Raw genomic sequence first — 27,539 nt, forward strand, 5'->3', positions numbered from 1 at the left:
GAAAGGAACCAACGTCACTTGCCAGCTGCCTCTCCCTCCTTTTCCAGCCGTTGTCGTGAGGGAGCTTGGAGGGCGGCTGCCGGAATGTGATGATCCATAGGACAGTCCTCTGTTCCTCTGAAGCCTTATGCTTCTGCTACTTTCTTCATTAATTTTGCTGGTTTCTTTTTCCACTTCCTCATATTTATTTCTTTATCAGCACGTCTTCTCCTTTCTAATTGTTCCTTACAGCCGAATTGGTGCCATTACTGAATATCCTTTCTTTGGTCTTCTGTTTTGAAGCCGAGTGTTTGGGGAGGCACACTCTCACCCGTAGAACTGTGGTACCTGACGATGTCGAGCGAGAGGACGCTTTTATTGTCAAATTTTTCCTTCGTTGCTGAGCCCAATCTCGATGAACTGACGGTTCTTAAGGTGACGATTGTAGGGTGTATATTCACGATGCACCCCTGAGGGGGGGGGGACAGTCTTGTCAGGTGTTGTGTCCTCTAATTGTGGCTCCATGGTGGGTGTGGGGGCTTAATTGTGGATGAAATTATAGTCTTGTTCGTTTCTATGCCGAGTTCTGACCTCATTTAACTTATCAGATTCATGGGGTGGGCGACCAGGCCCCCCGAGTTGGACTGTGATGAAAGGACTCTGTAGCCCCTTCTACATTGGGCCCAGACCAAGCTGCTTCTGACACTCTCTGCTCCTTTCCCACCTTTGTGGCAGGGTTGCACACTTAGTCGCAGGTGGTGACCACCTCATCACCTGGAGTAGATCTAGGTGACGAGGCACAATTTCCAGTTCTTCACCTCTGTGGGTCTATTGTGGCGGATCCGGTGTTGGTCGTGACCAAACTGGGTTCCCACTTTTCTACTGTTAGCTCCAGTTCTCATCTTCCTTCTTCTTTCCTTACTTGTAAGCTCCTTCTTGAATCTTGTACCTTAGATTTTTGCACACATCTCCAGCTACCTTATAACGATCCCTTCTCTCTCTCGGAACTCAGTCTTCCTTGACTCTCTGCGGTTCAATGGCTGCGAGTAAGGATGGCATTCATTATGAGATGCTTTGCCATCTCCCTCCATGCACATTCAGTATTTACTGAATATTTATAATCGTATCAGGGAGTCGTCGTCAGTCACCGAGGACTGGCTTGAGGCGATAGTTTTTTTCTATTCAGAAGCCAAGTTTTCTAGGGACATTCCCTAAAGAGTATGACGTATGACTCCACCTGGAGATACCTTATATTGTCCCAACTTCGTTCTTTTGGCCTTCGTGGTAATCTTCCTCTCTTCCTCTCTAATCGTTCCTTAAGAGTGAGGCTTGGTACCACTCTCTCTGCCTCTTTTCGGCAATACGAAGGTGTACCCCAAGGTAGTGTTCTGAGCACTACTCTTTTCCTGGTTGCCTTCAATGGTCTTCTTTCCTTCCTTCCCTCTGGAGTTTTTTCAGCTTTCTTTGTTGATGATCTTACCCTCTGGTGTCAAGGTGATGACTTGTCTTGTCTAAACTTGCGCTTGATGCCGTGTCGTCTTGGGCCACTAATCATGGCTTCAAGTTCTCTACAACTAAGACTTGTGCTATGACCTTTACTCGGAAACAGGTCATTCTTCGTCCTCTTTTGGCGCTCTATGGAAATCTTCTATTCAAAGTTTCTGCGAATCTTTTGGGGTTAATCTTTGACACTCGTTTGTCTGGTCTCTTCCCTCCGAGTTTCATGCTCTGAGGCCGTTAACTTACTTAGAGTGTTGTCCCATACTTCCTGGGGAGCTGATAGGCACACGCTCCTCTTTTTACATGCCTCTCTCGTGCTATCTAAATTCGATTATGATGGTCCGGCTTACTCGTCTGCCTCTCCCTCATTTCTTCGCCGTCTTGATACTCTTCACCATACTGGGATACACCTCGGCTCTGGTGCCTTTCGTTCAACTCCTACCCAGAGCCTGTATGTTGACACAGGCATCCTGTCTCTACAGGATTGCCGTGATCGCAACTGCCTTCGCTACTTTGCGCGGTCTCTACAACACCCTCACTCTCGCTTATGTCATACTTTGACCATTACCCCTCCTGCGGGCCCTGTTCCCTTTCACCAACTTCCTTTTTCTTAACACTTGTCTTGCTTGCAAGATTCTCTCTCGGTTCATATTACTAATATTTCTACCCGTGTCGTTCCATCCTTGCCCCCATGGAGGGTTCCACTTGCAAAGTTTTGCACAATCTTGACCCACATAGCAAAGGCTTCTTCCCCTCCTACAGATCTGAAACGCCTTTTCAATACAGACTTTTCTTCACACTTCCGCTCCATTGCCATCTTCACAGATGGGTCTAGGTCTGCCGACGCTATTCCATGGTATTTCCTGTAGACTAGCATCTTCACGGCAGAACTTTATACAATTTTGTATGTTCTTCGTCAACTGCTTTCTCGCCGTCATTCTTCCTTTGTTGTTGCATCTCAACTAAACACACACACACACACACACACACACACACACACACACACACACACACACACACACACACACACACACACACACACACACACACACACAGGCTACACACACACACAGGCTATAGGTCCAGATGGAATCTCCCCTTGGATACTAAAGGAAGGAGCAGAAGAACTGTGCCTCCCGCTCTCCATGGTGTATAACAAATCACTGGCAACAGGGGAACTGCCAGAAATTTGGAAAGCAGCTAACGTAGTCCCGATATACAAGAAAGGGGATAGGCAGGAGGCACTGAATTACAGACCAGTGTCCCTAACCTGCATACCATGCAAGTTGATGGAGAAGATTGTGCGAAGAAAGCTAGTGGAACATCTGGAGCGAAAGAACTTTGTAACACAGCATCAACATGGATTCAGGGATGGCAGGTCCTGCCTCACAGGGTTACTTGAATTCTACGACCAGGCAACAAAAATAAGGCAAGAAAGAGAAGGGTGGGCAGACTGCATATTTTTGGATTGTCAGAAAGCCTTTGACACAGTGCCACACAAGAGGCTAGTGAAAAAACTGGAGATGCAGGCTGGAGTGAAAGGGAAGGTACTCCGTTGGATACAGGAGTACCTAAGTAACAGGAGACAACGAGTCAGTGTGAGGGGTGAGGTCTCAGATTGGCGAGACGTTACGAGTGGAGTACCGCAGGGGTCAGTCCTTGGACCTATACTGTTTCTGATATATGTAAATGATCTTCCAGAGGGTATAGAATCGTTTCTCTCAATGTTTGCCGATGATGCAAAAATTATGAGGAGGATTGAAACTGAGGACGATAGTAGGAGGCTACAAGATGACCTAGACAGACTGAGTGAATGGTCCAACAAATGGCTGTTGAAGTTCAACCCGAGTAAATGCAAAGTAATGAAACTAGGTGGTGGAAATAGGAGGCCAAACACAGAATACAGAATAGGAGATGAAGTACTTAATGAAACGAACAGAGAGAAAGATCTAGGAGTTGATATCACACCAAACCTGTCTCCTGAAGCCCACATAAAAAGAATAACGTCTGCGGCATATGCGAGGCTGGCTAACATCAGAACAGCGTTCAGGAACCTGTGTAAGGAATCATTCAGAATCTTGTACACCACATATGTAAGACCAATCCTGGAGTATGCGGCCCCAGCATGGAGCCCGTACCTTGTCAAGCACAAGACGAAGCTGGAAAAAGTCCAAAGGTATGCCACTAGACTAGTCCCAGAACTAAGAGGCATGAGTTACGAGGAAAGGCTGCGGGAAATGCACCTTACGACACTGGAAGACAGAAGAGTAAGGGGAGACATGGTCACGACCTACAAAATCCTCAGAGGAATCGACCGGGTAAACAAGGATAAACTATTCAACACTGGTGGGACGCGAACAAGGGGACACAGGTGGAAACTGAGTACTCACATGAGCCACAGAGACGTTAGAAGGAACTTTTTCAGTGTCAGAGTAGTTAACGGATGGAATGCATTAGGCAGTGATGTGGTGGAGGCTGACTCCATACACAGTTTTAAATGTAGATATGATAGAGCCCAGTAGGCTCAGGAATCTGTACACCAGTTGATTGACAGTTGAGAGGCGGGACCAAAGAGCCAAAGCTCAACCCCCGCAAGCACAAATAGGTGAGTACAAATAGGTGAGTACACACACACACACACACACACACACACACACACACACACACACACACACACACACACACACACACACACACACACACACACACACACACACACACACACACACGTACACAGACATACACACAAGAATAACATCGGCGGCGTATGCGAGACTGGCTAACATCAGAACTGTTTTCAGAAACTTGTGTAAGGAATCTTTCAGAACCTTGTATACCATATATGTAAGGCCAATCCTGGACTGGAGTATGAGGCCCCAGCACGGAGCCCATACCTTGTCAAGCACAAGACGCAACTGGAAAAAGTTCAGAGGTATGCCATAGGCTAGTCCCAGAACTAAGAGCCATGAGTTACGAGGGGTAGACTGCATGAAATGCACCTCACGACACTGGAAGACAGAAGAGTAAGGAGATACATGATCACTACCTACAAAATTCTCAGAGGAATTGACAGGGTAGATAAAGATAAACTGTTTAACACGGGTGGTACGCGAACAAGGGGACACAGGTTGAAACTGAGTACCCAAATAAGCCACGGGGACGTTAGAAAGAAACTTTTCAGTGTCAGAGTAGTTAACAGCAGGAATGCATCAGGCAGTGATGTGATGTGGTGGAGGCTGACTCCATATACAGTTTCAAATGTAGATATGATAGAGCCCAGTAGGCTCAGGAATCTGTACACTAGTTGACTGACAGTTGAGAGGTGGGACCAAAGAGCCAGAGCTCAACCCCCGCAAGCACAAATAAGTGAGTACAAATAGGTGGGTACACACACACACACACACACACGCTTTATCTCTATCTCTCTCTCTCTGGCTTTTGCCCCCCCCCCCCCCCCCACCTCCCCGTGAAACATGAGGCAGGAGAGGGAGCCTGCCTCCCACCCCTGGTGACGGTGGTGGTGCTGGCCTGTAGCTGGGGTTGAGCCACAATGGTCACCTCACCTTATGTACCCCACCTCATGCTTCCTTTATTGACTATTGAGCCGAAGCCCAACCCCCGTAAGCACAATTAGGCGAGTTCAGATAATTACAGGCAAAGTATGAAAGTTAGATGTTAACAATTTGCAATCAGTGCATAATATTATAAAGTACAGTAAAACAAACAAATAAAAACATAAAGAAAAAGAAATAAATTTTGAATCTATTTATTTCAAATTTAGTCGTGATGGGGGGGGGGGAGGGGATACACTAGGATCGGTCTTAAACTCTCACCACTCACCTGAGGTGTGAGGTGGTGCACGGCCAGCTGACTCGCCGTGACTCACCGTGACTCAATGAGCCTTGGGGCCTGCCTGACGTCACCTTACCACCCCAGCTGTCTGGCCTGACGACTTCTGCCGCACCTGACGTCTCCTGCCGCCTGACGACTTCTGCCGCACCTGACGTCTCCTGCCGCCTCCCGACGCCGCAGCACGACGCCAGACCTGTGACGACCAGATCATCTCTGCCCCGTTGAACGGATTGCAGCCCCAGCAGCCTTCAGCTCTAGTTAAGTACCCTTTGTTATTTGTGTAGTAGAGTAAACTGTGGAGTTTCGTGGGCACAATGTAAACTTACTTTATGGATAACCGATACTCGCTCAGGCCTCGCTCGCGCACTTACCCCTACAGTCTACGGTCTCGTTCACTATCGGAGAGTAACTTACTCTTAACTAGTGAGCTCCCTACGCTCGCTCACTTACCCTTAGCCAGTGAACTCCCAACCTCAGCTCTCGGTAGCTTATCCTCATTAACCTCTACAACCAGCAGTGACTCTGTAATCATGACTCAAGCCCTGAATTCTGCGGGTTCTAACTCGAACACCGTTACAGTTCTTACACAGTCTGTTGACATTCGCCCGTTTAGTGGAAAGGATCCAACCCTCTTGGAGACATGGTTCGCTAGTGTAGAGGCTAGAGCGAAGAGCAAGGGTACTGCTGTCACAGACGCGGACTATATCAGTATGGCGTCCACACTTGACTATAAATCTGGAGATGCGTATCTCATAGCAGGAACACCTGACTTAAAGAAAATTGTAAACTGGGAAGAATTTAAGAAATTCTTTCGTAGGAGATATATATCGGTAGTTGATCGTGATCCCTTTGGCATTGCTCACCAATTAGTTACTGCGGTAATGCGTCCTCATGAAACACGCTACGCTTTTGCCACGCATCTAGCTACACTACAGGACTCACTGAGAAAGCCTTGATGGGTACTAGTGGAAGCCTCACTATACAGAATGTGGGTAAACTATTGGCGTTCGGTGCCATGCAGAGTCATGCCCCCGAGGCCATACTGAAAGACATCGAGGCTAAGAATTTTGGTCCTACCCACACACTTTGGGACTTGATGGACGTCATGGTAGAGTCCACAGACAGGCTAAAGTCCCAGGATTCTGCCCAGCTTTCTGCCGTTTTTCGTGCAAACAGTTCCCATACCACTGTGAACGTTCTCACGCGTTCTACCCCTAGACATGTTCAGGCTCGTGCTAGGTCTCCTCCACCTTCGTATGGCCCCAGGTCATACTCTAGGACAGGCTCCCCTCAATACCCTCAGCAACCTCGAATGCCAGAATGTTTTAACTGTGGCAAACAAGGCCACCGTAAGGCAGAGTGTACATCAACTAACACTCGTTACCAAAAGCATGCTAGACATAACTACACAGGCCGATCACATGATCACACCCGTTCTTATTGCACATACCACCGCCGACCTGGACACGACACTGTTGACTATAGAGCTCGCCGCGGTACTAACCAGGCTAACCGTTTTAGTCCTACTCCTCCTTCCCGTAAGCAACCGCAGGCTGCAACAACTAACCAGCGCCGACCGAGCCCTACACGTAGCCCTGCAACCCGACCAACTGCCCATGCAACAACTGACAGTCGCGACACAGATGGACACCGTGACTCGGGCGTGACAAACGGCGCCACGGCCGTCAAGGATAATGCAGACACGACCTACGAACACACAGATCAGCCCTATGACTCAGTCGGGGGAAGGTATAGCAGCCTGGGTAAACGGTATGACGTAGGGAAGCGAGACGACCTCCCTGTATACTCAGTGCCTACCTGTAACAGGTACGGTACCTTAGCAGAGGAGGATAACATGGACGAACTACACACTGACGGTACTCGTGTACATGTACTCCAGACACCACATCGACCGTGTCAGTCTCGTAATAACATGTTTAACAGGATGCCTAACAAGGACACAGAAGGTCCTCTGATTTCAGCCACTCTGAAGGGTCGACATGTTAAGATTTTCCTAGACACAGGAGCTAGAGTCAACATCATTAAACAAGACGCCCTTCATGGCCTACGCGACCGACTCGATATACGACAGTCGTCTGTTTCCAACCTTGGTGGACTTACTGGAGGAATGACTCCACGTTAGGTGAAGCAGACATAGAGTTAATAGTTAATGACAGATCACTCACCGTGCCATGTGTAATAGCCGGTGCAGTATAATTCCCTGGAGACATCCTACTCGGATTAAACACCATGAGAGACTACCGAGTTACTATCGATGCTTACCGTTGGGAAGCAACAATTGGTGATATAGTGGTACCTCTTTGCAGTGTGTACACCATGGGACATGAGTTCACCAACCATTGGGACTATGTCAGGTACATACAAACCAGGGAAGACCAGGGTACACTTAACCAGTCACGCCCAAACAAACCCGTCACTCAGTCACTTACTGACACCAGACCAACGCACGTTTCCACAGTCTCGCAGGTCGGTGAGGTCAATGAATCTTTGCAAGGGGCCCCAGCGATTGTTCATTACCTTACTTGCCTGGAGTCTAACATCAGTCAGGTCAGAGGCATCTTACACCAAGACACTGTACTACATTCTCATGCACTAACAAAGGTTATTGTCAAAATATCTGGTGTATCTGAACTAGAACACGTAATAGCTGACAGTGACACATGTCAAATCAATGGTACCTACATAGAACCGTCCTTACATCAGGTGCAGAATAACACTACTGCTGTTTATGTTGCCAACGTCACCAATGCCAACATTCACCTTGCATCAGGCACACACATTGTTGACTTTGCCCATTATTCGTTACCGGTGCGAGTAGTGGATGAGGTCTCTACTGACCAAATAGTACATGCACTCTCTCACACAACAAATCCAGATCAGATCGCGATCTCACCTGTGCATCTTAGTCCCACTGACTTCCCTGACGCCCAATCTCAGTTACTGACCATCCTCAACAAGCATCGTAACGTTGTTGCACTGACAGGTGAACAACTTGGACTGACACAACTCATTACTCACAAAATTCCGCTGGAACCAGGTAATCGCCCAATTTTTGTACCCGCGTACAGATTGCCTCATTCTCAACGAGCTGTTGCAGACCGACTCATTGACGAGATGTTACACGACGGCGTTATTGAAGAAAGTACTTCACCATGGAATGCTCCGTTAATCTTGGTACCCAAGAAGGATGGCTCTTGGCATCCTGTCGTTGATTTCAGGAAACTTAATCAAGTTACGATTCCTGATCGATTTCCACTTCTCGTGCTTACTGACTTATTGCAGAACATAGGTCAGAATAAGGTTTTTTCCACACTTGATTTATTGCAAGGATTTTGGCAAATACCGCTCAATCCAGAAAGTCGAGAACTGACGGCGTTTTCCGTCCCTAATGGTCATTACCAGTACACCCGCATGCCTTTTGGCTTACGCAGCAGCCCTATTACCTTCTCAAGGCTTATGACAGACCTGTTCCGACGAATGAAAGGAAATACCCTCATGGTCTACCTCGATGACCTCATTATCATGTCCAAGGATGTACCGTCGCATCTCCAAAGTTTGGACCGAGTCCTTCAGAAACTAGCTGAAGCCAATCTAAAAATCAAACTTAGCAAATGCACCTTTATGAGAGAAAAAATACAGTTTCTCGGCCATAACGTCACCTCGCAAGGCATCACCACTCTAGATTCAAAGATAGACGCTGTCAAGAACTTTCCAGTCCCTCTTAATGCTGAAGCTGTACAAAAGTTCGTAGGCCTAGCTGGATTCTACCGCCATTTCATTGCCGGTTATTCAGTGATTGCATCTCCTCTCACTCACCTCCTTAAGAAAGACGTTCCGTTCGTTTGGACAATTGATCTAGAGAAAGCATTTCAAACGCTCAAGGAAGCCCTGATATCTTCTCCCGTTCTCATGTTCCCAGACTTCACCAAACCGTTCATTTTAGTTACCGACGCCAGTAACATTGGGTTAGGAGCAGTACTCACTCAAACAAGCGACAGAAAAGAACATGCCATTGCATATGCGAGCCGAGTCCTCTCCAAAGCTGAAAAGAATTATTCGACAACCGAACGCGAAGCACTAGCTGTCGTGTGGGCACTCAAACATTTCAGAGACATCATCTATAACTACCCTGTCCATATAGACTCTTATGGTCAAGCCACCCGTACCACTCAAGGAACTAGTACTCTTAGATCATGTGCTCCATCGCAAAGTTATGCTGGGATCGCCTGCCAGATGGGTACATCAACTTGTTATTCCTGCGTCGATAGTTCCTACTGTATTAAAACTTGTTCACGACGCCCCACACAGTGCGCATCCTGGCAAGGACCGCACCATCAAGCAGGCTCGTCTTATGTACTACTGGCCCAAAATGGCCAAACAGATTGAACGTCACATGGATCAATGTCTAACATGCCTAGCTCACAGAGGCCATGTTGCTGGCCCGAACCCGATTCAGACTTACCCTACGACTAATGCACCTTGGGATCGTGTTTCTATGGATTTGTTAACAAATTTTGCTGAAACTTCCAGAGGAAATAAACATCTCCTAGTTATGGTAGATAACTTCTCTAGATACTGTGAACTGGTTCCAATTCCAAACAAGACTGCAGAAACTATAGCTAGTGCTTTTCATTATCATATAATTTGCAGGTATGGTCCACCCAGAGTTATACTCTCTGACAACGGCCCGGAATTCAACAATTCTGTTCTGGAACAACTGGCTACATTGCACAACATCAAAAAGTGTAATATAATGCCTTATCAACCGGCTAGCAATGGCCTTGATGAAAGAACTAACAAGAAGGTCCTTGATGCACTTAGAGTGACAGTCAATCGGGACAGTCACATGTGGGATGAACTTATGCCAATCGTCCAATATTCGATAAACTCCTCTATAGGAGACACACCTCACTTTGTGCTATTTGGGACAGACATGAGATTTCCTAATGCCATCATCTCCTCCTGCCCGCGCCACTCTACAACTATGACGACTATGTTAAGGTAAAATGGAGAGACACTCAACTGGTGTTCCAAAGGAACATCTCTCTAAAGTACTGATGATTTCACGCGGTTACAAAACGCTCATGTTAAACCTTTGAGAATAGGACCTGGATCTTTAGTAATGATCCTCAACCAGCGACGAGATGGTCCCATGTACAAACTGACTGAGAAGTTTCTTGGTCCCTACAGAGTTCTTGAGCATATCACAGGTAATAAGTACAAGCTGGAAAACCTAGCCACTGGAGAACAAGTACATGAGCATCTCAACCACATGAAGTTAGCCCGTCTGACTGTTGACGATGACACCCCGACTCCTGTCCCTGACAACGTACCGTGTGACCATACCACTGTGACATCCACTTCGGTCTCAGACACGCCCAGCGATACTACCCCACCACGTACTCACACATACAATCTTCGGTCCAGACCTGTTATTTCGACAGTACACCACCAACAGTCTGATGATTCATCTTCGTGTTACTGTGGTGTTCCAGTCTGTAAGGGACAATGGATGCGTTCTATCTGCTCCCCTCTCCCTGCCTGTTCATACATGGCAGAGGGAGACTACGTTCGTGGTGGATTAGCACCTGAGAATTCATAGTTTTATGACTAGATTTAAGAGTGATTACAACAATCGTTTCGCAACCCTTGGTTCAATGTATATAGACCCTTCCACCTCAGGTATCTTTATTCGTAGTTTATTGATCTTGTCGTGTCTCTATATACTATGTAGGTCCTAGTGTTCCTGCCACGTTCATGCTCTCCGTATTTTAGTGGAAATGTCGCTTATTCTAAGTATTGCCATGTAATATATTGTGCCTACATTAGTGTCTGCCGTTTATAATCTACTTAACGGGTAACACTGCAGCTGAGCATCATGAATTCCTACGCACAACTTCTGGTCCGCTGACTCTTCAACTATCACCTCTACCTGCAGCCGGACCTCCTGCCTCCAGTTTGCGCAGACACTTAGCTAGTTAGACATGATGCTCCATGGATAGCTTAGGTTGAGGATTATATTTAAGCATTGTACTCGTTATTCATGCATGTCCGAGACGGTGTTGGACGTCTCAAAAACTTGTTTGTTTACAGCCACTATAGGTAAATCACTGTATATAATGTTAGTTAGGTACACGCCCAAGGGTTGTCAAATTTGTCAAGCAGATCGCCGAGGACGCCGATGATAGCGTGCCGAGCAGGGTTGGACGCCAGTTAGTCGCCATGGACATACACATAGGGTGACCTAATACCCTGTTAAGCTAAACAACTTAATAGGTATCAACAACGTTGTCAGCAGTTGTCAACAGATTTGAATGTAGCCCTGTGCCTGCTGCAACCCTCAGACACAGCCCGGGCATCAGAGCATCTACATGCGCTCCCTTACACACTCTACAAGCTAGTTCGTGGCCCGCGTAGAAGATATATATATATATATTTATAATAAAACTGAGGAAAAGCAGTGGACGTTTGGTACTCCAATTCCTGCCATTACCGAGTAAACTCCAGACCATCCTAATCATTCTACAACAACATCGACCGATGTTACAACTCACCTGAGGTGTGAGGTGGTGCACGGTGAGGGTCACCACCCACCTGAGGTGTAAGGTGGTGTACAGTGAGGGTCACCACTCACCTGAGGTGTAAGGTGGTGTACAGTGAGGGTCACCACTCACCTGAGGTGTGAGGTGGTGCACGGTGAGGGTCACCACTCACCTGAGGTGTGAGGTGCTGCACAGTGAGGGTCACCACTCACCTGAGGTGTAAGGTGGTGTACAGTGAGGGTCACCACTCACCTGAGGTGTGAGGTGGTGCACGGTGAGGGTCACCACTCACCTGAGGTGTAAGGTGGTATACAGTGAGGGTCACCACTCACCTGAGGTGTGAGGTGGTGCACGGTGAGGGTCACCACTCACCTGAGGTGTAAGGTGGTGTACAGTGAGGGTCATCACTCACCTGAGGTGTAAGGTGGTGTACAGTGAGGGTCACCACTCACCTGAGGTGTGAGGTGCTGCACAGTGCGGGTCACCACTCACCTGAGGTGTGAGGTGGTGCACGGTGAGGGTCACCACCCACCTGAGGTGTAAGGTGGTGCACGGTGAGGGTCACCACTCACCTGGGGTGTGAGGTGGTGCACAGTGAGGGTCACCACCCACCTGAGGTGTGAGGTGGTGCACAGTGAGGGTCACCACCCACCTGAGGTGTGAGGTGCTGTACAGTGCGGGTCACCACTCACCTGGGGTGTGAGGTGGTGCACAGTGAGGGTCACCACTCACCTGAGGTGTGAGGTGGTGCACAGTAAGGGTCACCACTCACCTGGGGTGTGAGGTGGTGCACAGTGAGGGTCACCACTCACCTGAGGTGTGAGGTGCTGTACAGTGCGGGTCACCACCCACCTGAAGTGTGCGGTGGTGCACAGTGAGGGTCACCACTCACCTGAGGTGTGAGGTGCTGTACAGTGCGGGTCACCACTCACCTGAGGTGTAAGGTGGTGCACAGTGAGGGTCACCACTCACCTGAGGTGTGAGGTGGTGCACAGTGAGGGTCACCACCCACCTGAGGTGTGAGGTGGTGCACAGTGAGGGTCACCACCCACCTGAGGTGTGAGGTGCTGTACAGTGCGGGTCACCACTCACCTGGGGTGTGAGGTGGTGCACAGTGAGGGTCACCACTCACCTGAGGTGTGAGGTGGTGCACAGTGCGGGTCACCACCCACCTGAGGTGTGAGGTGGTGCACAGTGAGGGTCACCACTCACCTGAGGTGTGAGGTGGTGCACAGTGAGGGTCACCACTCACCTGAGGTGTGAGGTGGTGCACAGTGAGGGTAACCACTCACCTGAGGTGTGAGGTGGTGCACGGTGAGGGTCACCACTCACCTGAGGTGTGAGGGTCACCACTCACCTGGGGTGTGAGGTGGTGCACAGTGAGGGTCGCCACTCACCTGAGGTGTGAGGGTCACCACTCACCTGAGGTGTGAGGTGGTACACAGTGAGGGTCACCACTCACCTGAGGTGTGAGGGTCACCACTCACCTGGGGTGTGAGGTGGTGCACAGTGAGGGTCACCACTCACCTGAGGTGTGAGGTGGTGCACAGTGAGGGTCACCACTCACCTGAGGTGTGAGGGTCACCACTCACCTGAGGTGTGAGGGTCACCACTCACCTGAGGTGTGAGGTGGTGCACAGTGAGGGTCACCACTCACCTGAGGTGTGATGTGGTGCACAGTGAGGGTCACCACTCACCTGAGGTGTGAGGGTCACCACTCACCTGAGGTGTGAGGGTCACCACTCACCTGAGGTGTGAGGTGGTGCACAGTGAGGGTCACCACTCACCTGAGGTGTGAGGGTCACCACTCACCTGGGGTGTGAGGTGGTGCACAGTGAGGGTCACCACTCACATGAGGTGTGAGGGTCACCACTCACCTGGGGTGTGAGGTGGTGCACAGTGAGGGTCACCACTCACCTGAGGTGTGAGGTGGTGCACAGTGAGGGTCACCACTCACCTGAGGTGTGAGGGTCACCACTCACCTGAGGTGTGAGGTGGTGCACAGTGAGGGTCACCACTCACCTGAGGTGTGAGGTGGTGCACAGTGAGGGTCACCACTCACCTGAGGTGTGAGGTGGTGCACAGTGAGGGTCACCACTCACCTGGGGTGTGAGGTGGTGCACAGTGAGGGTCACCACTCACCTGGGGTGTGAGGTGGTGCACAGTGAGGGTCACCACTCACCTGAGGTGTGAGGTGGTGCACAGTGAGGGTCGCCACTCACCTGAGGTGTGAGGTGGTGCACAGTGAGGGTCACCACTCACCTGAGGTGTGAGGTGGTGCACAGTGAGGGTCACCACTCACCTGGGGTGTGAGGTGGTGCACAGTGAGGGTCACCACTCACCTGAGGTGTGAGGTGGTGCACAGTGAGGGTCACCACTCACCTGAGGTGTGAGGTGGTGCACAGTGAGGGTCACCACTCACCTGAGGTGTGAGGGTCACCACTCACCTGGGGTGTGAGGTGCTGCACGGTGAGGGTCACCACTCACATGAGGTGTGAGGGTCACCACTCACCTGAGGTGTGAGGGTCACCACTCACCGCAGGTGTGAGGTGCTGCATCACGAGTGGGAGGATCCGCTTCTGGTCGTCAGCGGCCACATCAGCACCATAGGTGGTCCTCGGCCAATCTGTAGACAACACAACTGTTGTAGGGTCTCTGGGGTGTTGTAGGGTCTCTGGGGTGTTGTAGGGTCTCTGGGGTGTTGTATGGTCTCTGGGGTGTTCTATGGTCTCTGGGGTGTTGTAGGGTCTCTGGGGTGCAGTATGGTCTCTGGGGTGTTGTAGGGTCTCTGGGGTGTTGTAGGGTCTCTGAGGTATTGTATGGTCTCTGGGGTGTTGTAGAGTCTCTGGGGTGCTGTATGGTCTCTGGGGTGTTGTAGGGTCTCTGGGGTGTTGTAGGGTCTCTGGGGTGTTGTAGAGTCCCTAGGGTGTTGTAGAGTCTCTGGGGTGATATATGGTCTCTGGGGTGTTGTAGGGTCTCTGGGGTGTTATATGGTCCCTGGGGCGTTGTAGGGTCTCTGGGGTGTTGTAGAGTCTCTGGGGTGTTGTATAGTCTCTGTGGTGTTGTGATGTCTCTGGGGTATTGTAGAGTCTCTGGGGTATTGTAGGGTCTCCGGGGTGTTGTAGGGTCTCTGGGGTGTTATATGGTCCCTGGGGTGTTGTAGGGTCTCTGGGGTGTTGTAGGGTCTCTGGGGTGATATATGGTCTCTGGGGTGTTGTAGGGTCTCTGGGGTGTTATATGGTCCCTGGTGTGGGACATTTGGGGCTTGAATCTGATTATTTAAATATTAATGTAGTAAATTAAATTACGAAGGACCACCCGCTTTTATAGTAAAGAAGGAAACTGAGAATTTCTGATCATTAGATAATTCCTAGATGAACCAGTAACTATGGATGCTATACTAGAGAATATGATCATAGAAATAATTAATGGGCTGTATAATTAAATGAATCAAACCCTCAAACACCTACATTGGGGGGTTATTACTGGAAGTCAGTACGTCCAGGAACTAGTGTGGTTCGTTCACAAATCCAAATTATAATAAGCTAATCCTATGAATTATAGTGAAACTAATGTCATTACCATAAATGGGAACATAGATTATAAGTATAATAATGATAGTCACAATAAACACATGTTAATCCAGAGAAATTCTGCATATAAGTAATTCAGAAACTTCATGAATGAATACAAAGAATCTTAGCTAAAAGACGATTCCTTTATGTAAGCCACGATGCTTCCTCTAATTCCCTGGGCTCGGCTGGCTGACGAATGGGATGGATTAACATGGGAGAAGGCGGCAGGGTGAATTCTTCTCACGTGCTGCAAAACAAATATTTACAGTAGCAACTAATTAAACTACTGAATCTCTATATTCAAGAATTTAAGAGTTACAGGTGATAATAAGTAATCACCTGTGGTTTGGTGTTATCATGCGTCGTCACGGTCAATCACCCAGCTACTACACTACACTTTACCAGATGCATCAAATAAAGATAAGATACTTAGCTAATATGGGCACTGTATAAGTTTTAAGATTGCCGAAATTCGCGTCCCCAGGCTCTGGCTTCAGCCTATCCTGGATAATGGCGCGCTTCCCTGGCCGGTCACGTGTAGTCAGGAACCAGATTAAAAAGGTTCTTTATGTTACACCAACACCAGTTGAAGATATTATCTGCAAGGTTGTTCACGCCTCACAGTGGCGACTTTCATCTGAGGATGGATAACGTCTACCCTGATGGCTGGGCAATGGCGTCTCCTCGTGAGCACAATACGGGTAGGTCTGCCTCAGAGCTTCCCTCCACGTGTACTGGCTTGGTCCTCCTCACCCACGCCGCGTCCCGCGTTCATTAACCAAATTATTGTCATGAACATTAATATTTCTCGCATTTATGCTTGAAATGTTGGAGACTGGACGGGTTTATTATTTAGAAGAGGGAAATATTATTATTTGCCAGTTTAGTGATAGTAAACGTATAAGGGAGAGGAATTAATGTCTCCCCATGGCATTCACCCGTGACGTTAACTTTTATTACTCGATAATCGCTATGACTCTAACGCTCTATTCGGCTCTTAGTTAGAAGTCAATTTATCTGTAATTAATTATCATACAGAATGCCTTAGATATAGAGAATCAAATTTAATTCTCAGATACATTGGATATAATGTGTTTAATGTAATGAAATCTGACGCAATACTGGCGTCGGATGACGTGAGAATTCTAGCCTACTGCACAGATGAAATTATTAGTACATGAGAATTCTACGTGGTGTTAATTACTACAATAATTAGTAGAGTTAGTAATAATTAATGAGACTACAACAGTGTTGTATTCGGTGTTGGAAATTTCCAACACCTGGGGTGTTGTAGGGTCTCTGGGGTGTTGTAGGGTCTCTGGGGTGTTGTAGGGTCTCTGGGGAGTTGTAGGGTCTCTGGGGAGTTGTAGGGTCTCTGGGGTGTTGTATGGTCTCTGGGGTGTTGTAGGGTCTCTGGGGTGTTGTAGGGTCTCCGGGGTGTTGTAGGGTCTCTGGGGTGTTGTAGGGTATCTGGGGTGTTGTAGGGTCTCTGGGGTTTTGTAGGGTCTCTGGGGTGTTGTATGGTCTCTGGGGTGTTGTAGGGTCTCTGGGGTGTTGTAGAGTCTCTGGGGTGTTGTAGCATCTCTGGGGTGTTGTAGAGTCTCTGGGATGTTGCAGGGTCTCTGGGGTGCTGTATGGTCTCTGTGGTGTTGTAGAGTCTCTGGGGTGTTGTAGGGTCTCTGGGGTGTTGTATGGTCTCTGGATGTTGTAAGGTCTCTGTGGTGTTGTATGGTCTCTGGGGTGTTGTAAAGTCTCTGGGGTGTTGTATGGTCTCTGGGGTGTTCTAGAATCTCTGGGGTGTTGTAGGGTCTCTGGGGTGTTGTAGAGTCTCTGGGATGTTGTTTGGTCTCTGGGGTGTTGTATGGTCTCTGGGGTGTTGTAGGGTCTCTGGGGTGTTGTAGGGTCTCAGGGGTGTTGTAGAGTCTCTGGGGTATTGTATGGTCTCTGGGATGTTGTAGGGTCTCTGGGGTGTTGTATGGTCTCTGGGGTGTTGTAGGATCTCTGGGGTGTTGTATGGTCTCTGGGGTTTTGTAGGGTCTCTGGGGTGTTGTATGGTCTCTGGGGTGTTGTATGGTCTCTGGGGTGTTGTATGATCTCTGGGGTGTTGAATGGCCTCTGGGGTGTTCTAGGGTCTCTGGGGTGTTGTATGGTCTCTGGGGTGTTATATGGTCTCTGGGGTGTTGTAGAGTCTCTGGGGTGTTGTAGGGTCTCTAGGGTGTTGTAGGGTCTCTGGGGTGTTGTATGGTTTCTAGAGTGTTGTAGAGTCTCTGGGGTGTTGTAGGGTCTCTGGGGTGTTATAGGGTCTCCGGGGAGTTGTATGGGCTCTGGGGTGATGTATTGTCTCTGGAGGGTTGTAGGGTCTCTGGGGAGTTGTATGGTCCCTAGGAAGTTGTAGAGTCTCTGGGGTGTTGTATGGTCTCTAGGGTGTTGTAGTCTCTCTGCGGTGTTGTATGGTCTCTGGGGTGTTATAGGGTCTCTGGGGTGTTGTATGGTCTCTGGGGTGTCGTAGAATCTTAGGGGGTGTTGTAGGGTCTCTCGGGTGTTGTATGGTCTCTGGGTGTTGTAGGGTCTCTGGGGTGTTGTATGGTCTGTGGGGTGTCGTAGAGTCTTAGGGGGTGTTGTAGGATCTCTGGGGTGTTGTATGGTCTCTGGGGTGTTGTAAGGTCTCTGGGGTGTTGTAGGGTCTCAGGGGTGTTGAATGGTCTCTAGGGTCTTGTAGGGCCTCTGGGGGGTTGTAGGGTCTCTGGGGGGTTGTAGGGTCTCTTTGGTGTTGTAGGGTCTCTGGGGTCGGGTAGGGTCTCTGGGATGTTGTAGGGTCTCTGGGGTCTTGTAGGGTCTCAGGGGTGTTGTAGGGTCTCTGGGGTGTTGTAGAGTCTCTGGGGTGTTGTAGGGTCTCTGGGGTGATGTAGAGTATGGTCTCTAGGGTGTTGTAGAGTATGGTCTCTGGGGTGTTGTAGGGTCTCTGGGGTGTTGTATGGTGTCTGGGGTGTTGTAGAGTATGGTCTCTGGGGTGTTGTAGGTTCTCTGGGGTGTTGTAGGGTCTCTGGGGTGTTGTATGGTCTCTGGGGGGTTGTAGGGTCTCTGGGGTGTTGTAGGGTCTCTATGGGTGTTGTATGGTCTCTGGGAGGTTGTAGGGTATCTGGGGTGTTGTAGGGTCTCTGGGGTGTTGTAGAGTCTCTGGGGTGTTGTAGGGTCCCTGGGGTGCTGTATAGTATGGTCACTGGGGTGTTGTAGAGTCTCTGCGGTGTTGTTGAGTATGGTCTCTGGGATGTTGTAGGGTCTCTGGGGTGTTGTAGGGTCACTGGGGTGTTGTATGGTCTCTTGGGGGTTATTGGGTCTCTGGGGTGTTGTAGGGTCTCTTGGGTGTTGTAGGGTCCCTAGGGTGTTGTAGGGTCTCTGGGGTGTTATATGGTCCCTGGGGTGTTGTAGGCTCTCTGGGGTGTTATATGGTCCTTGGGGTGTTGTAGGGCCTCTGGGGATGTTGTAGAGCCTCTGGGGTGTTTTATGGTTTCTGGGGTGTTGTGGGGTCTCTGGGGTGTTGTAGAGTCTCTGGGGTATTGTAGGGTCTCTGGGGTGTTGTAGAGTCTCTGGGGTGTTGTAGGGTCTCTGGGGTGTTGTAGAGTATGGTCTCTGGGGTGTTGTAGAGTATGGTCTCTGGGGTGTTGTATGGTCTCTGGGGTGTTGTAGGATCTCTGGGGTGTTGTATGATCTCTGGGGTGTTGTAGGGTCTCTGGGGTGTTGTATTGTCTCTGGGGTGTTGTATGGTCTCTGGGGTGTTGAATGGCCTCTGGGGTGTTCTAGGGTCTCTTGGGTGTTGTATGGTCTCTGGGGTGTTGTATGGTCTCTGGGGTGTTGAATGGCCTCTGGGGTGTTCTAGGGTCTCTGGGGTGTTGTATGGTCTCTGGGGTGTTATATGGTCTCTGGGGTGTTGTAGGGTCTCTGGGGTGTTGTAGGGTCTCTGGGGTGTTGTAGGGTCTCTGGGGTGTTGTATGGTTTCTAGAGTGTTGTAGAGTCTCTGGGGTGTTGTAGGGTCTCTGGGGGTGTTATAGGGTCTCCGTGGAGTTGTATGGGCTCTGGGGTGATGTATTGTCTCTGTGGGGTTGTAGGGTCTCTGGGGAGTTGTATGGTCCCTAGGAAGTTGTAGAGTCTCTGGGGTGTTGTATGGTCTCTAGGGTGTTGTAGAGTCTCTGGAGTGTTGTATGGTCTCTGGGGTGTTGTAGGGTCTCTGGGGTGTTGTATGGTTTCTGGGGTGTTGTAGAGTCTTAGGGGGTGTTGTAGGGTCTTTCGGGTGTTGTATGGTCTCTGGGGTGTTGTAGGGTCTCCGGGGTGTTGTATGGTCTCTGGGGTGTTGTAGGGTCTCCGAGATGTTGTATGGTATCTAGGGTGTTGTATGGTCTCTAGGGTGTTGTAGGATCTCTGGGGTGTTGTATGGTCTCTGGGGTTTTGTAGGGTCTCTGGGGTGTTGTAGGGTCTCAGGGGTGTTGAATGGTCTCTGGGGTCTTGTAGGGTCTCTGGGGGGTTGTAGGGTCTCTAGGGGGTTGTAGGGTCTCTTTGGTGTTGTAGGGTCTCTGGGGTCGAGTAGGGTCTCTGGGATGTTGTAGGGTCTCTGGGGTCTTGTAGGGTCTCAGGGGTGTTGTAGGGTCTCTGGGGTGTTGTAGAGTCTCTGGGGTGTTGTAGGGTCTCTGGGGTGATGTAGAGTATAATCTCTGGGGTGTTGTAGAGTATGGTCTCTTGGGTGTTGTAGGGTCTCTGGGGTGTTGTATGGTCTCTGGGGTGTTGTAGAGTATGGTCTCTGAGGTGGTGTAGGGTCTCTGGGGTGTTGTAGGGTCTCAGGGGTATTGTATGTTCTCTGGGGGGTTGTAGGGTCTCTGGGGGTGTTGTATGGTCTCTGGGAGGTTGTAGGGTATCTGGGGTGTTGTAGGGTCTCGGGGGTGTTGCAGGGTTCCTGGGGTGTTGTAGGGTCCCTGGGGTGCTGTATAGTATGGTCACTGGGGTGTTGTAGAGTCTCTGCGGTGTTGAAGAGTATGGTCTCTGGGATGTTGTAGGGTCTCTGGGGTGTTGTAGGGTCACTGGGGTGTTGTAGGGTCTCTGGGGTGTTGTAGGGTCTCTGGGGTGTTGTAGGGTCCCTAGGGTGTTGTAGGGGTCTCTGGGGTGTTATATGGTCCTTGGGGTGTTGTAGGGTCTCTGGGGTGTTGTAGAGCCTCTGGGGTGTTTTATGGTCTCTGGGGTGTTGTGGGGTCTCTGGGGTGTTGTAGAGTCTCTGGGGTATTGTAGGGTCTCTGGGGTGTTGTAGGGTGTCTGGGGTGTTGTATTGTCTCTGGAGTTTTGTAGGGTCTCTGGGGTGTTGTAGGGTCTCTGGGGTGTTGTAGGGTCTCTGGGGTGTTGTAGAGTTTCTGGGGTGTTGTAGGGTCTCTGGGGTGTTGTAGGGTCTCTGGGGTGTTGTAGGGTCTCTGGGGTGTTGTATGGTCTCTGGGGTGTTGTAGGGTCTCTGGGGTGTTGTCGGATGTCTGGGGTGTTGTAGAGTCTCTGCGGTGTTGTAGAGTATGGTCTCTGGGGGGTTGTAGGGTCTCTGGGGGGTTGTAGGGTCTCTGTGGGGTTGTAGGGTCTCTGGGGTGTTGTAGGGTCACTGGGGTGTTGTATGGTCTCTGGGGGGTTATAGGGTCTCTGGGGTGTTGTAGGGTCTCTGGGGTGTTGTAGGGTCTCTGGGGTGTTGTATGGTCTCTGGGGTGTTGTATGGTCTCTGGGGTGTTGAAGGGTCTCTGGGGTGTTGTATGGTCTTTGGAGTGTTGTATGGTCTCTGGGGTGTTGAATGGTCTCTGGGGTGTTGTAGGGTCTCTGGGATGTTGTAGGGTCTCTGTGGTGTGGTATGGTCTCTGGGGTGTTGTATGGTCTCTGTGGTGTTGTAGGGTCTCTGGGGTGTTGTAGGGTCTCTAGGGTGTTGTAGGGTCTCTAGGGTGTTGTAGGGTCTCTGGGGTGTGTTATGGTCTCTGAGATGTGGTAGGGTCTCTGGGGTGTTGTATGGTCTCTGGGGTGTTGTATGGTCTTTGGGGTGTTGTAGGGTCTCTGGGGTGTTGTATGGTCTCTGGGGTGTTGTATGGTCTCTGGGGTGTTGTATGGTCTCTGGGGTGTTGTAGAGTCTCTGGGGTGTTGTAGGGTCTCTGGGGTGTTGTATGGTCTCTGGGATGTTGTAGGGTCTCTGTGGTGTTGTATGGTCTCTGGGGTGTTGTAGAGTCTCTGGGGTGTTGTATGGTCTCTGGGGTGTTGTATGGTCTCTGGGATGTTGTATGTGTTGTAATCCACAAGTTAGTAGGAATTATTAGCTAGAGGATCAATCCTACAACACTTAACGAATGATGATTGAAAGTACATGTAAGTAGACAGACTATGGATCACATATCTAAGAAAGGTCAATGGATTAAGACCGAAGCTGTTTAGCCAAATTAATAATTCCGGGAAAGAGGAATTATTCTTCGTCAGGCTTCTAGGAACAAGGTTACCGCTCTAGGGATAAGGTTAATCGGATTATACCTTCCTCAAGAGGCGTGGTGAAATGATTGAGGCCATGGTTGGCTGGAGTCATTCTGATTGTGGAGGTTGAACTAGCAAGTCCTTTGGATCCCCGTTTGTGGCAGCAGCGAAGTGTAGTAGACAGCTATGCGAGAGCCTGTTGTGATCTTAGTGACCAAGTTAAGTCTGCAGTATGTGAGTATTGAATGTAAGACTAACCGGGTGTGGAGCGCTGTAGTAATCATTCCGTATTAGGGACTTAGGCGGAAGTTACGAGTGTGTGTGGTGATCGCGGAGGTCAAGTGGTCTATGGGTATTGGAAGTGTATTGACCTAATAGAGTATGTTAATTAATATAGTATTATTTGTCACAGTCTATTCTTTGTAATTAAATGACAAAACCCGACGGCCTTTAAATACCTTCCGTATGTTCATTCATTGTGTTCCAGTACAAACCTAGTGGTACGCCTCAAGGGTCTGGTGTGTGTAGGAGTACACGGTGGTAGTAACGGTTGCTGAGGCAAGGTGTTATGTGTTGTGTAATCGCTGTGTTCAGAATGAACCGGGGTTCAGCGTCACGACATATGGTTTCTGGGGTGTTGTAGGGTCTCTGGGGTGTTGTAGAGTCTCTGGGGTGTTGTAGGGTCTCTAGGGTGTTGTAGAGTCTCTGGGATGTTGTAGGGTCTCTGGGGTATTGTAGAGTATGGTCTCTGGGGTGTTGTGGAGTATGGTCTCTGGGGTGTTGTATGGTCTCTGGGGTGTTGTAGAGTATGGTCTCTGGGGTGTTGTATGGTCTCTGGGGTGTTGTAGAGTATGGTCTCTGGGGTGTTGTAGAGTATGGTCTCTGGGGTGTTGTAGGGTCTCTGGGGTGTTGTATGGTCTCTGGGGTGTTGTATGGTCTCTGGGGTGTTGTAGAGTATGGTCTCTGGGGTGTTGTAGAGTCTCTGGGGTGTTGTAGCATCTCTGGGGTGTTGTAGAGTCTCTGGGATGTTGCAGGGTCTCTGGGGTGCTGTATGGTCTCTGTGGTGTTGTAGAGTCTCTGGGGTGTTGTAGGGTCTCTGGGGTGATGTATGGTCTCTGGATGTTGTAAGGTCTCTGTGGTGTTGTATGGTCTCTGGGGTGTTGTAAAGTCTCTGGGGTGTTGTATGGTCTCTGGGGTGTTCTAGAATCTCTGGGGTGTTGTAGGGTCTCTGGGGTGTTGTAGAGTCTCTGGGATGTTGTTTGGTCTCTGGGGTGTTGTATGGTCTCTGGGGTGTTGTAGGGTCTCTGGGGTGTTGTAGGGTCTCAGGGGTGTTGTAGAGTCTCTGGGGTATTGTATGGTCTCTGGGATGTTGTAGGGTCTCTGGGGTGTTGTATGGTCTCTGGGGTGTTGTAGGATCTCTGGGGTGTTGTATGGTCTCTGGGGTTTTGTAGGGTCTCTGGGGTGTTGTATGGTCTCTGGGGTGTTGTATGGTCTCTGGGGTGTTGTATGATCTCTGGGGTGTTGAATGGCCTCTGGGGTGTTCTAGGGTCTCTGGGGTGTTGTATGGTCTCTGGGGTGTTATATGGTCTCTGGGGTGTTGTAGAGTCTCTGGGGTGTTGTAGGGTCTCTAGGGTGTTGTAGGGTCTCTGGGGTGTTGTATGGTTTCTAGAGTGTTGTAGAGTCTCTGGGGTGTTGTAGGGTCTCTGGGGTGTTATAGGGTCTCCGGGGAGTTGTATGGGCTCTGGGGTGATGTATTGTCTCTGGAGGGTTGTAGGGTCTCTGGGGAGTTGTATGGTCCCTAGGAAGTTGTAGAGTCTCTGGGGTGTTGTATGGTCTCTAGGGTGTTGTAGTCTCTCTGCGGTGTTGTATGGTCTCTGGGGTGTTATAGGGTCTCTGGGGTGTTGTATGGTCTCTGGGGTGTCGTAGAATCTTAGGGGGTGTTGTAGGGTCTCTCGGGTGTTGTATGGTCTCTGGGTGTTGTAGGGTCTCTGGGGTGTTGTATGGTCTGTGGGGTGTCGTAGAGTCTTAGGGGGTGTTGTAGGATCTCTGGGGTGTTGTATGGTCTCTGGGGTGTTGTAAGGTCTCTGGGGTGTTGTAGGGTCTCAGGGGTGTTGAATGGTCTCTAGGGTCTTGTAGGGCCTCTGGGGGGTTGTAGGGTCTCTGGGGGGTTGTAGGGTCTCTTTGGTGTTGTAGGGTCTCTGGGGTCGGGTAGGGTCTCTGGGATGTTGTAGGGTCTCTGGGGTCTTGTAGGGTCTCAGGGGTGTTGTAGGGTCTCTGGGGTGTTGTAGAGTCTCTGGGGTGTTGTAGGGTCTCTGGGGTGTTGTAGAGTATGGTCTCTAGGGTGTTGTAGAGTATGGTCTCTGGGGTGTTGTAGGGTCTCTGGGGTGTTGTATGGTGTCTGGGGTGTTGTAGAGTATGGTCTCTGGGGTGTTGTAGGTTCTCTGGGGTGTTGTAGGGTCTCTGGGGTGTTGTATGGTCTCTGGGGGGTTGTAGGGTCTCTGGGGTGTTGTAGGGTCTCTATGGGTGTTGTATGGTCTCTGGGAGGTTGTAGGGTATCTGGGGTGTTGTAGGGTCTCTGGGGTGTTGTAGAGTCTCTGGGGTGTTGTAGGGTCCCTGGGGTGCTGTATAGTATGGTCACTGGGGTGTTGTAGAGTCTCTGCGGTGTTGTTGAGTATGGTCTCTGGGATGTTGTAGGGTCTCTGGGGTGTTGTAGGGTCACTGGGGTGTTGTATGGTCTCTTGGGGGTTATTGGGTCTCTGGGGTGTTGTAGGGTCTCTTGGGTGTTGTAGGGTCCCTAGGGTGTTGTAGGGTCTCTGGGGTGTTATATGGTCCCTGGGGTGTTGTAGGCTCTCTGGGGTGTTATATGGTCCTTGGGGTGTTGTAGGGCCTCTGGGGATGTTGTAGAGCCTCTGGGGTGTTTTATGGTTTCTGGGGTGTTGTGGGGTCTCTGGGGTGTTGTAGAGTCTCTGGGGTATTGTAGGGTCTCTGGGGTGTTGTAGAGTCTCTGGGGTGTTGTAGGGTCTCTGGGGTGTTGTAGAGTATGGTCTCTGGGGTGTTGTAGAGTATGGTCTCTGGGGGTGTTGTATGGTCTCTGGGGTGTTGTAGGATCTCTGGGGTGTTGTATGATCTCTGGGGTGTTGTAGGGTCTCTGGGGTGTTGTATTGTCTCTGGGGTGTTGTATGGTCTCTGGGGTGTTGAATGGCCTCTGGGGTGTTCTAGGGTCTCTTGGGTGTTGTATGGTCTCTGGGGTGTTGTATGGTCTCTGGGGTGTTGAATGGCCTCTGGGGTGTTCTAGGGTCTCTGGGGTGTTGTATGGTCTCTGGGGTGTTATATGGTCTCTGGGGTGTTGTAGGGTCTCTGGGGTGTTGTAGGGTCTCTGGGGTGTTGTAGGGTCTCTGGGGTGTTGTATGGTTTCTAGAGTGTTGTAGAGTCTCTGGGGTGTTGTAGGGTCTCTGGGGGTGTTATAGGGTCTCCGTGGAGTTGTATGGGCTCTGGGGTGATGTATTGTCTCTGTGGGGTTGTAGGGTCTCTGGGGAGTTGTATGGTCCCTAGGAAGTTGTAGAGTCTCTGGGGTGTTGTATGGTCTCTAGGGTGTTGTAGAGTCTCTGGAGTGTTGTATGGTCTCTGGGGTGTTGTAGGGTCTCTGGGGTGTTGTATGGTTTCTGGGGTGTTGTAGAGTCTTAGGGGGTGTTGTAGGGTCTTTCGGGTGTTGTATGGTCTCTGGGGTGTTGTAGGGTCTCCGGGGTGTTGTATGGTCTCTGGGGTGTTGTAGGGTCTCCGAGATGTTGTATGGTATCTAGGGTGTTGTATGGTCTCTAGGGTGTTGTAGGATCTCTGGGGTGTTGTATGGTCTCTGGGGTTTTGTAGGGTCTCTGGGGTGTTGTAGGGTCTCAGGGGTGTTGAATGGTCTCTGGGGTCTTGTAGGGTCTCTGGGGGGTTGTAGGGTCTCTAGGGGGTTGTAGGGTCTCTTTGGTGTTGTAGGGTCTCTGGGGTCGAGTAGGGTCTCTGGGATGTTGTAGGGTCTCTGGGGTCTTGTAGGGTCTCAGGGGTGTTGTAGGGTCTCTGGGGTGTTGTAGAGTCTCTGGGGTGTTGTAGGGTCTCTGGGGTGATGTAGAGTATAATCTCTGGGGTGTTGTAGAGTATGGTCTCTTGGGTGTTGTAGGGTCTCTGGGGTGTTGTATGGTCTCTGGGGTGTTGTAGAGTATGGTCTCTGAGGTGGTGTAGGGTCTCTGGGGTGTTGTAGGGTCTCAGGGGTATTGTATGTTCTCTGGGGGGTTGTAGGGTCTCTGGGGGTGTTGTATGGTCTCTGGGAGGTTGTAGGGTATCTGGGGTGTTGTAGGGTCTCGGGGGTGTTGCAGGGTTCCTGGGGTGTTGTAGGGTCCCTGGGGTGCTGTATAGTATGGTCACTGGGGTGTTGTAGAGTCTCTGCGGTGTTGAAGAGTATGGTCTCTGGGATGTTGTAGGGTCTCTGGGGTGTTGTAGGGTCACTGGGGTGTTGTAGGGTCTCTGGGGTGTTGTAGGGTCTCTGGGGTGTTGTAGGGTCCCTGGGGTGTTGTAGGGGTCTCTGGGGTGTTATATGGTCCTTGGGGTGTTGTAGGGTCTCTGGGGTGTTGTAGAGCCTCTGGGGTGTTTTATGGTCTCTGGGGTGTTGTGGGGTCTCTGGGGTGTTGTAGAGTCTCTGGGGTATTGTAGGGTCTCTGGGGTGTTGTAGGGTGTCTGGGGTGTTGTATTGTCTCTGGAGTTTTGTAGGGTCTCTGGGGTGTTGTAGGGTCTCTGGGGTGTTGTAGGGTCTCTGGGGTGTTGTAGAGTTTCTGGGGTGTTGTAGGGTCTCTGGGGTGTTGTAGGGTCTCTGGGGTGTTGTATGGTCTCTGGGGTGTTGTAGGGTCTCTGGGGTGTTGTCGGATGTCTGGGGTGTTGTAGAGTCTCTGCGGTGTTGTAGAGTATGGTCTCTGGGGGGTTGTAGGGTCTCTGGGGGGTTGTAGGGTCTCTGTGGGGTTGTAGGGTCTCTGGGGTGTTGTAGGGTCACTGGGGTGTTGTATGGTCTCTGGGGGGTTATAGGGTCTCTGGGGTGTTGTAGGGTCTCTGGGGTGTTGTAGGGTCTCTGGGGTGTTGTATGGTCTCTGGGGTGTTGTATGGTCTCTGGGGTGTTGAAGGGTCTCTGGGGTGTTGTATGGTCTTTGGAGTGTTGTATGGTCTCTGGGGTGTTGAATGGTCTCTGGGGTGTTGTAGGGTCTCTGGGATGTTGTAGGGTCTCTGTGGTGTGGTATGGTCTCTGGGGTGTTGTATGGTCTCTGTGGTGTTGTAGGGTCTCTGGGGTGTTGTAGGGTCTCTAGGGTGTTGTAGGGTCTCTAGGGTGTTGTAGGGTCTCTGGGGTGTGTTATGGTCTCTGAGATGTGGTAGGGTCTCTGGGGTGTTGTATGGTCTCTGGGGTGTTGTATGGTCTTTGGGGTGTTGTAGGGTCTCTGGGGTGTTGTATGGTCTCTGGGGTGTTGTATGGTCTCTGGGGTGTTGTATGGTCTCTGGGGTGTTGTAGAGTCTCTGGGGTGTTGTAGGGTCTCTGGGGTGTTGTATGGTCTCTGGGATGTTGTAGGGTCTCTGTGGT

At 50.2% G+C, this 27,539-nt stretch overlaps 1 protein-coding gene across 4 annotated transcripts in view; it reads right to left on the reverse strand.

The window, feature by feature from the left end:
- The window catches only part of LOC123761417 (high-affinity choline transporter 1), a 348,005-nt gene that overhangs the window by 27,050 nt on the left and 293,416 nt on the right, over window positions 1–27,539 (reverse strand). For 3 of the 4 annotated variants that reach the window (XM_069313210.1, XM_069313215.1, XM_069313203.1), the window contains one exon: window positions 14,432–14,520. In XM_069313210.1, the coding sequence (XP_069169311.1) occupies window positions 14,432–14,520 (89 nt within the window). Of the gene's footprint in view, window positions 1–5,319; window positions 5,525–14,431; window positions 14,521–27,539 lie in introns of all 4 variants that reach the window. The other variant, XR_011224660.1, reaches the window with a different exon arrangement.

This window comes from Procambarus clarkii, chromosome 7, assembly GCF_040958095.1.
Source record: "Procambarus clarkii isolate CNS0578487 chromosome 7, FALCON_Pclarkii_2.0, whole genome shotgun sequence".
NCBI classification, from domain to species: Eukaryota; Metazoa; Arthropoda; class Malacostraca; order Decapoda; family Cambaridae; genus Procambarus; species Procambarus clarkii.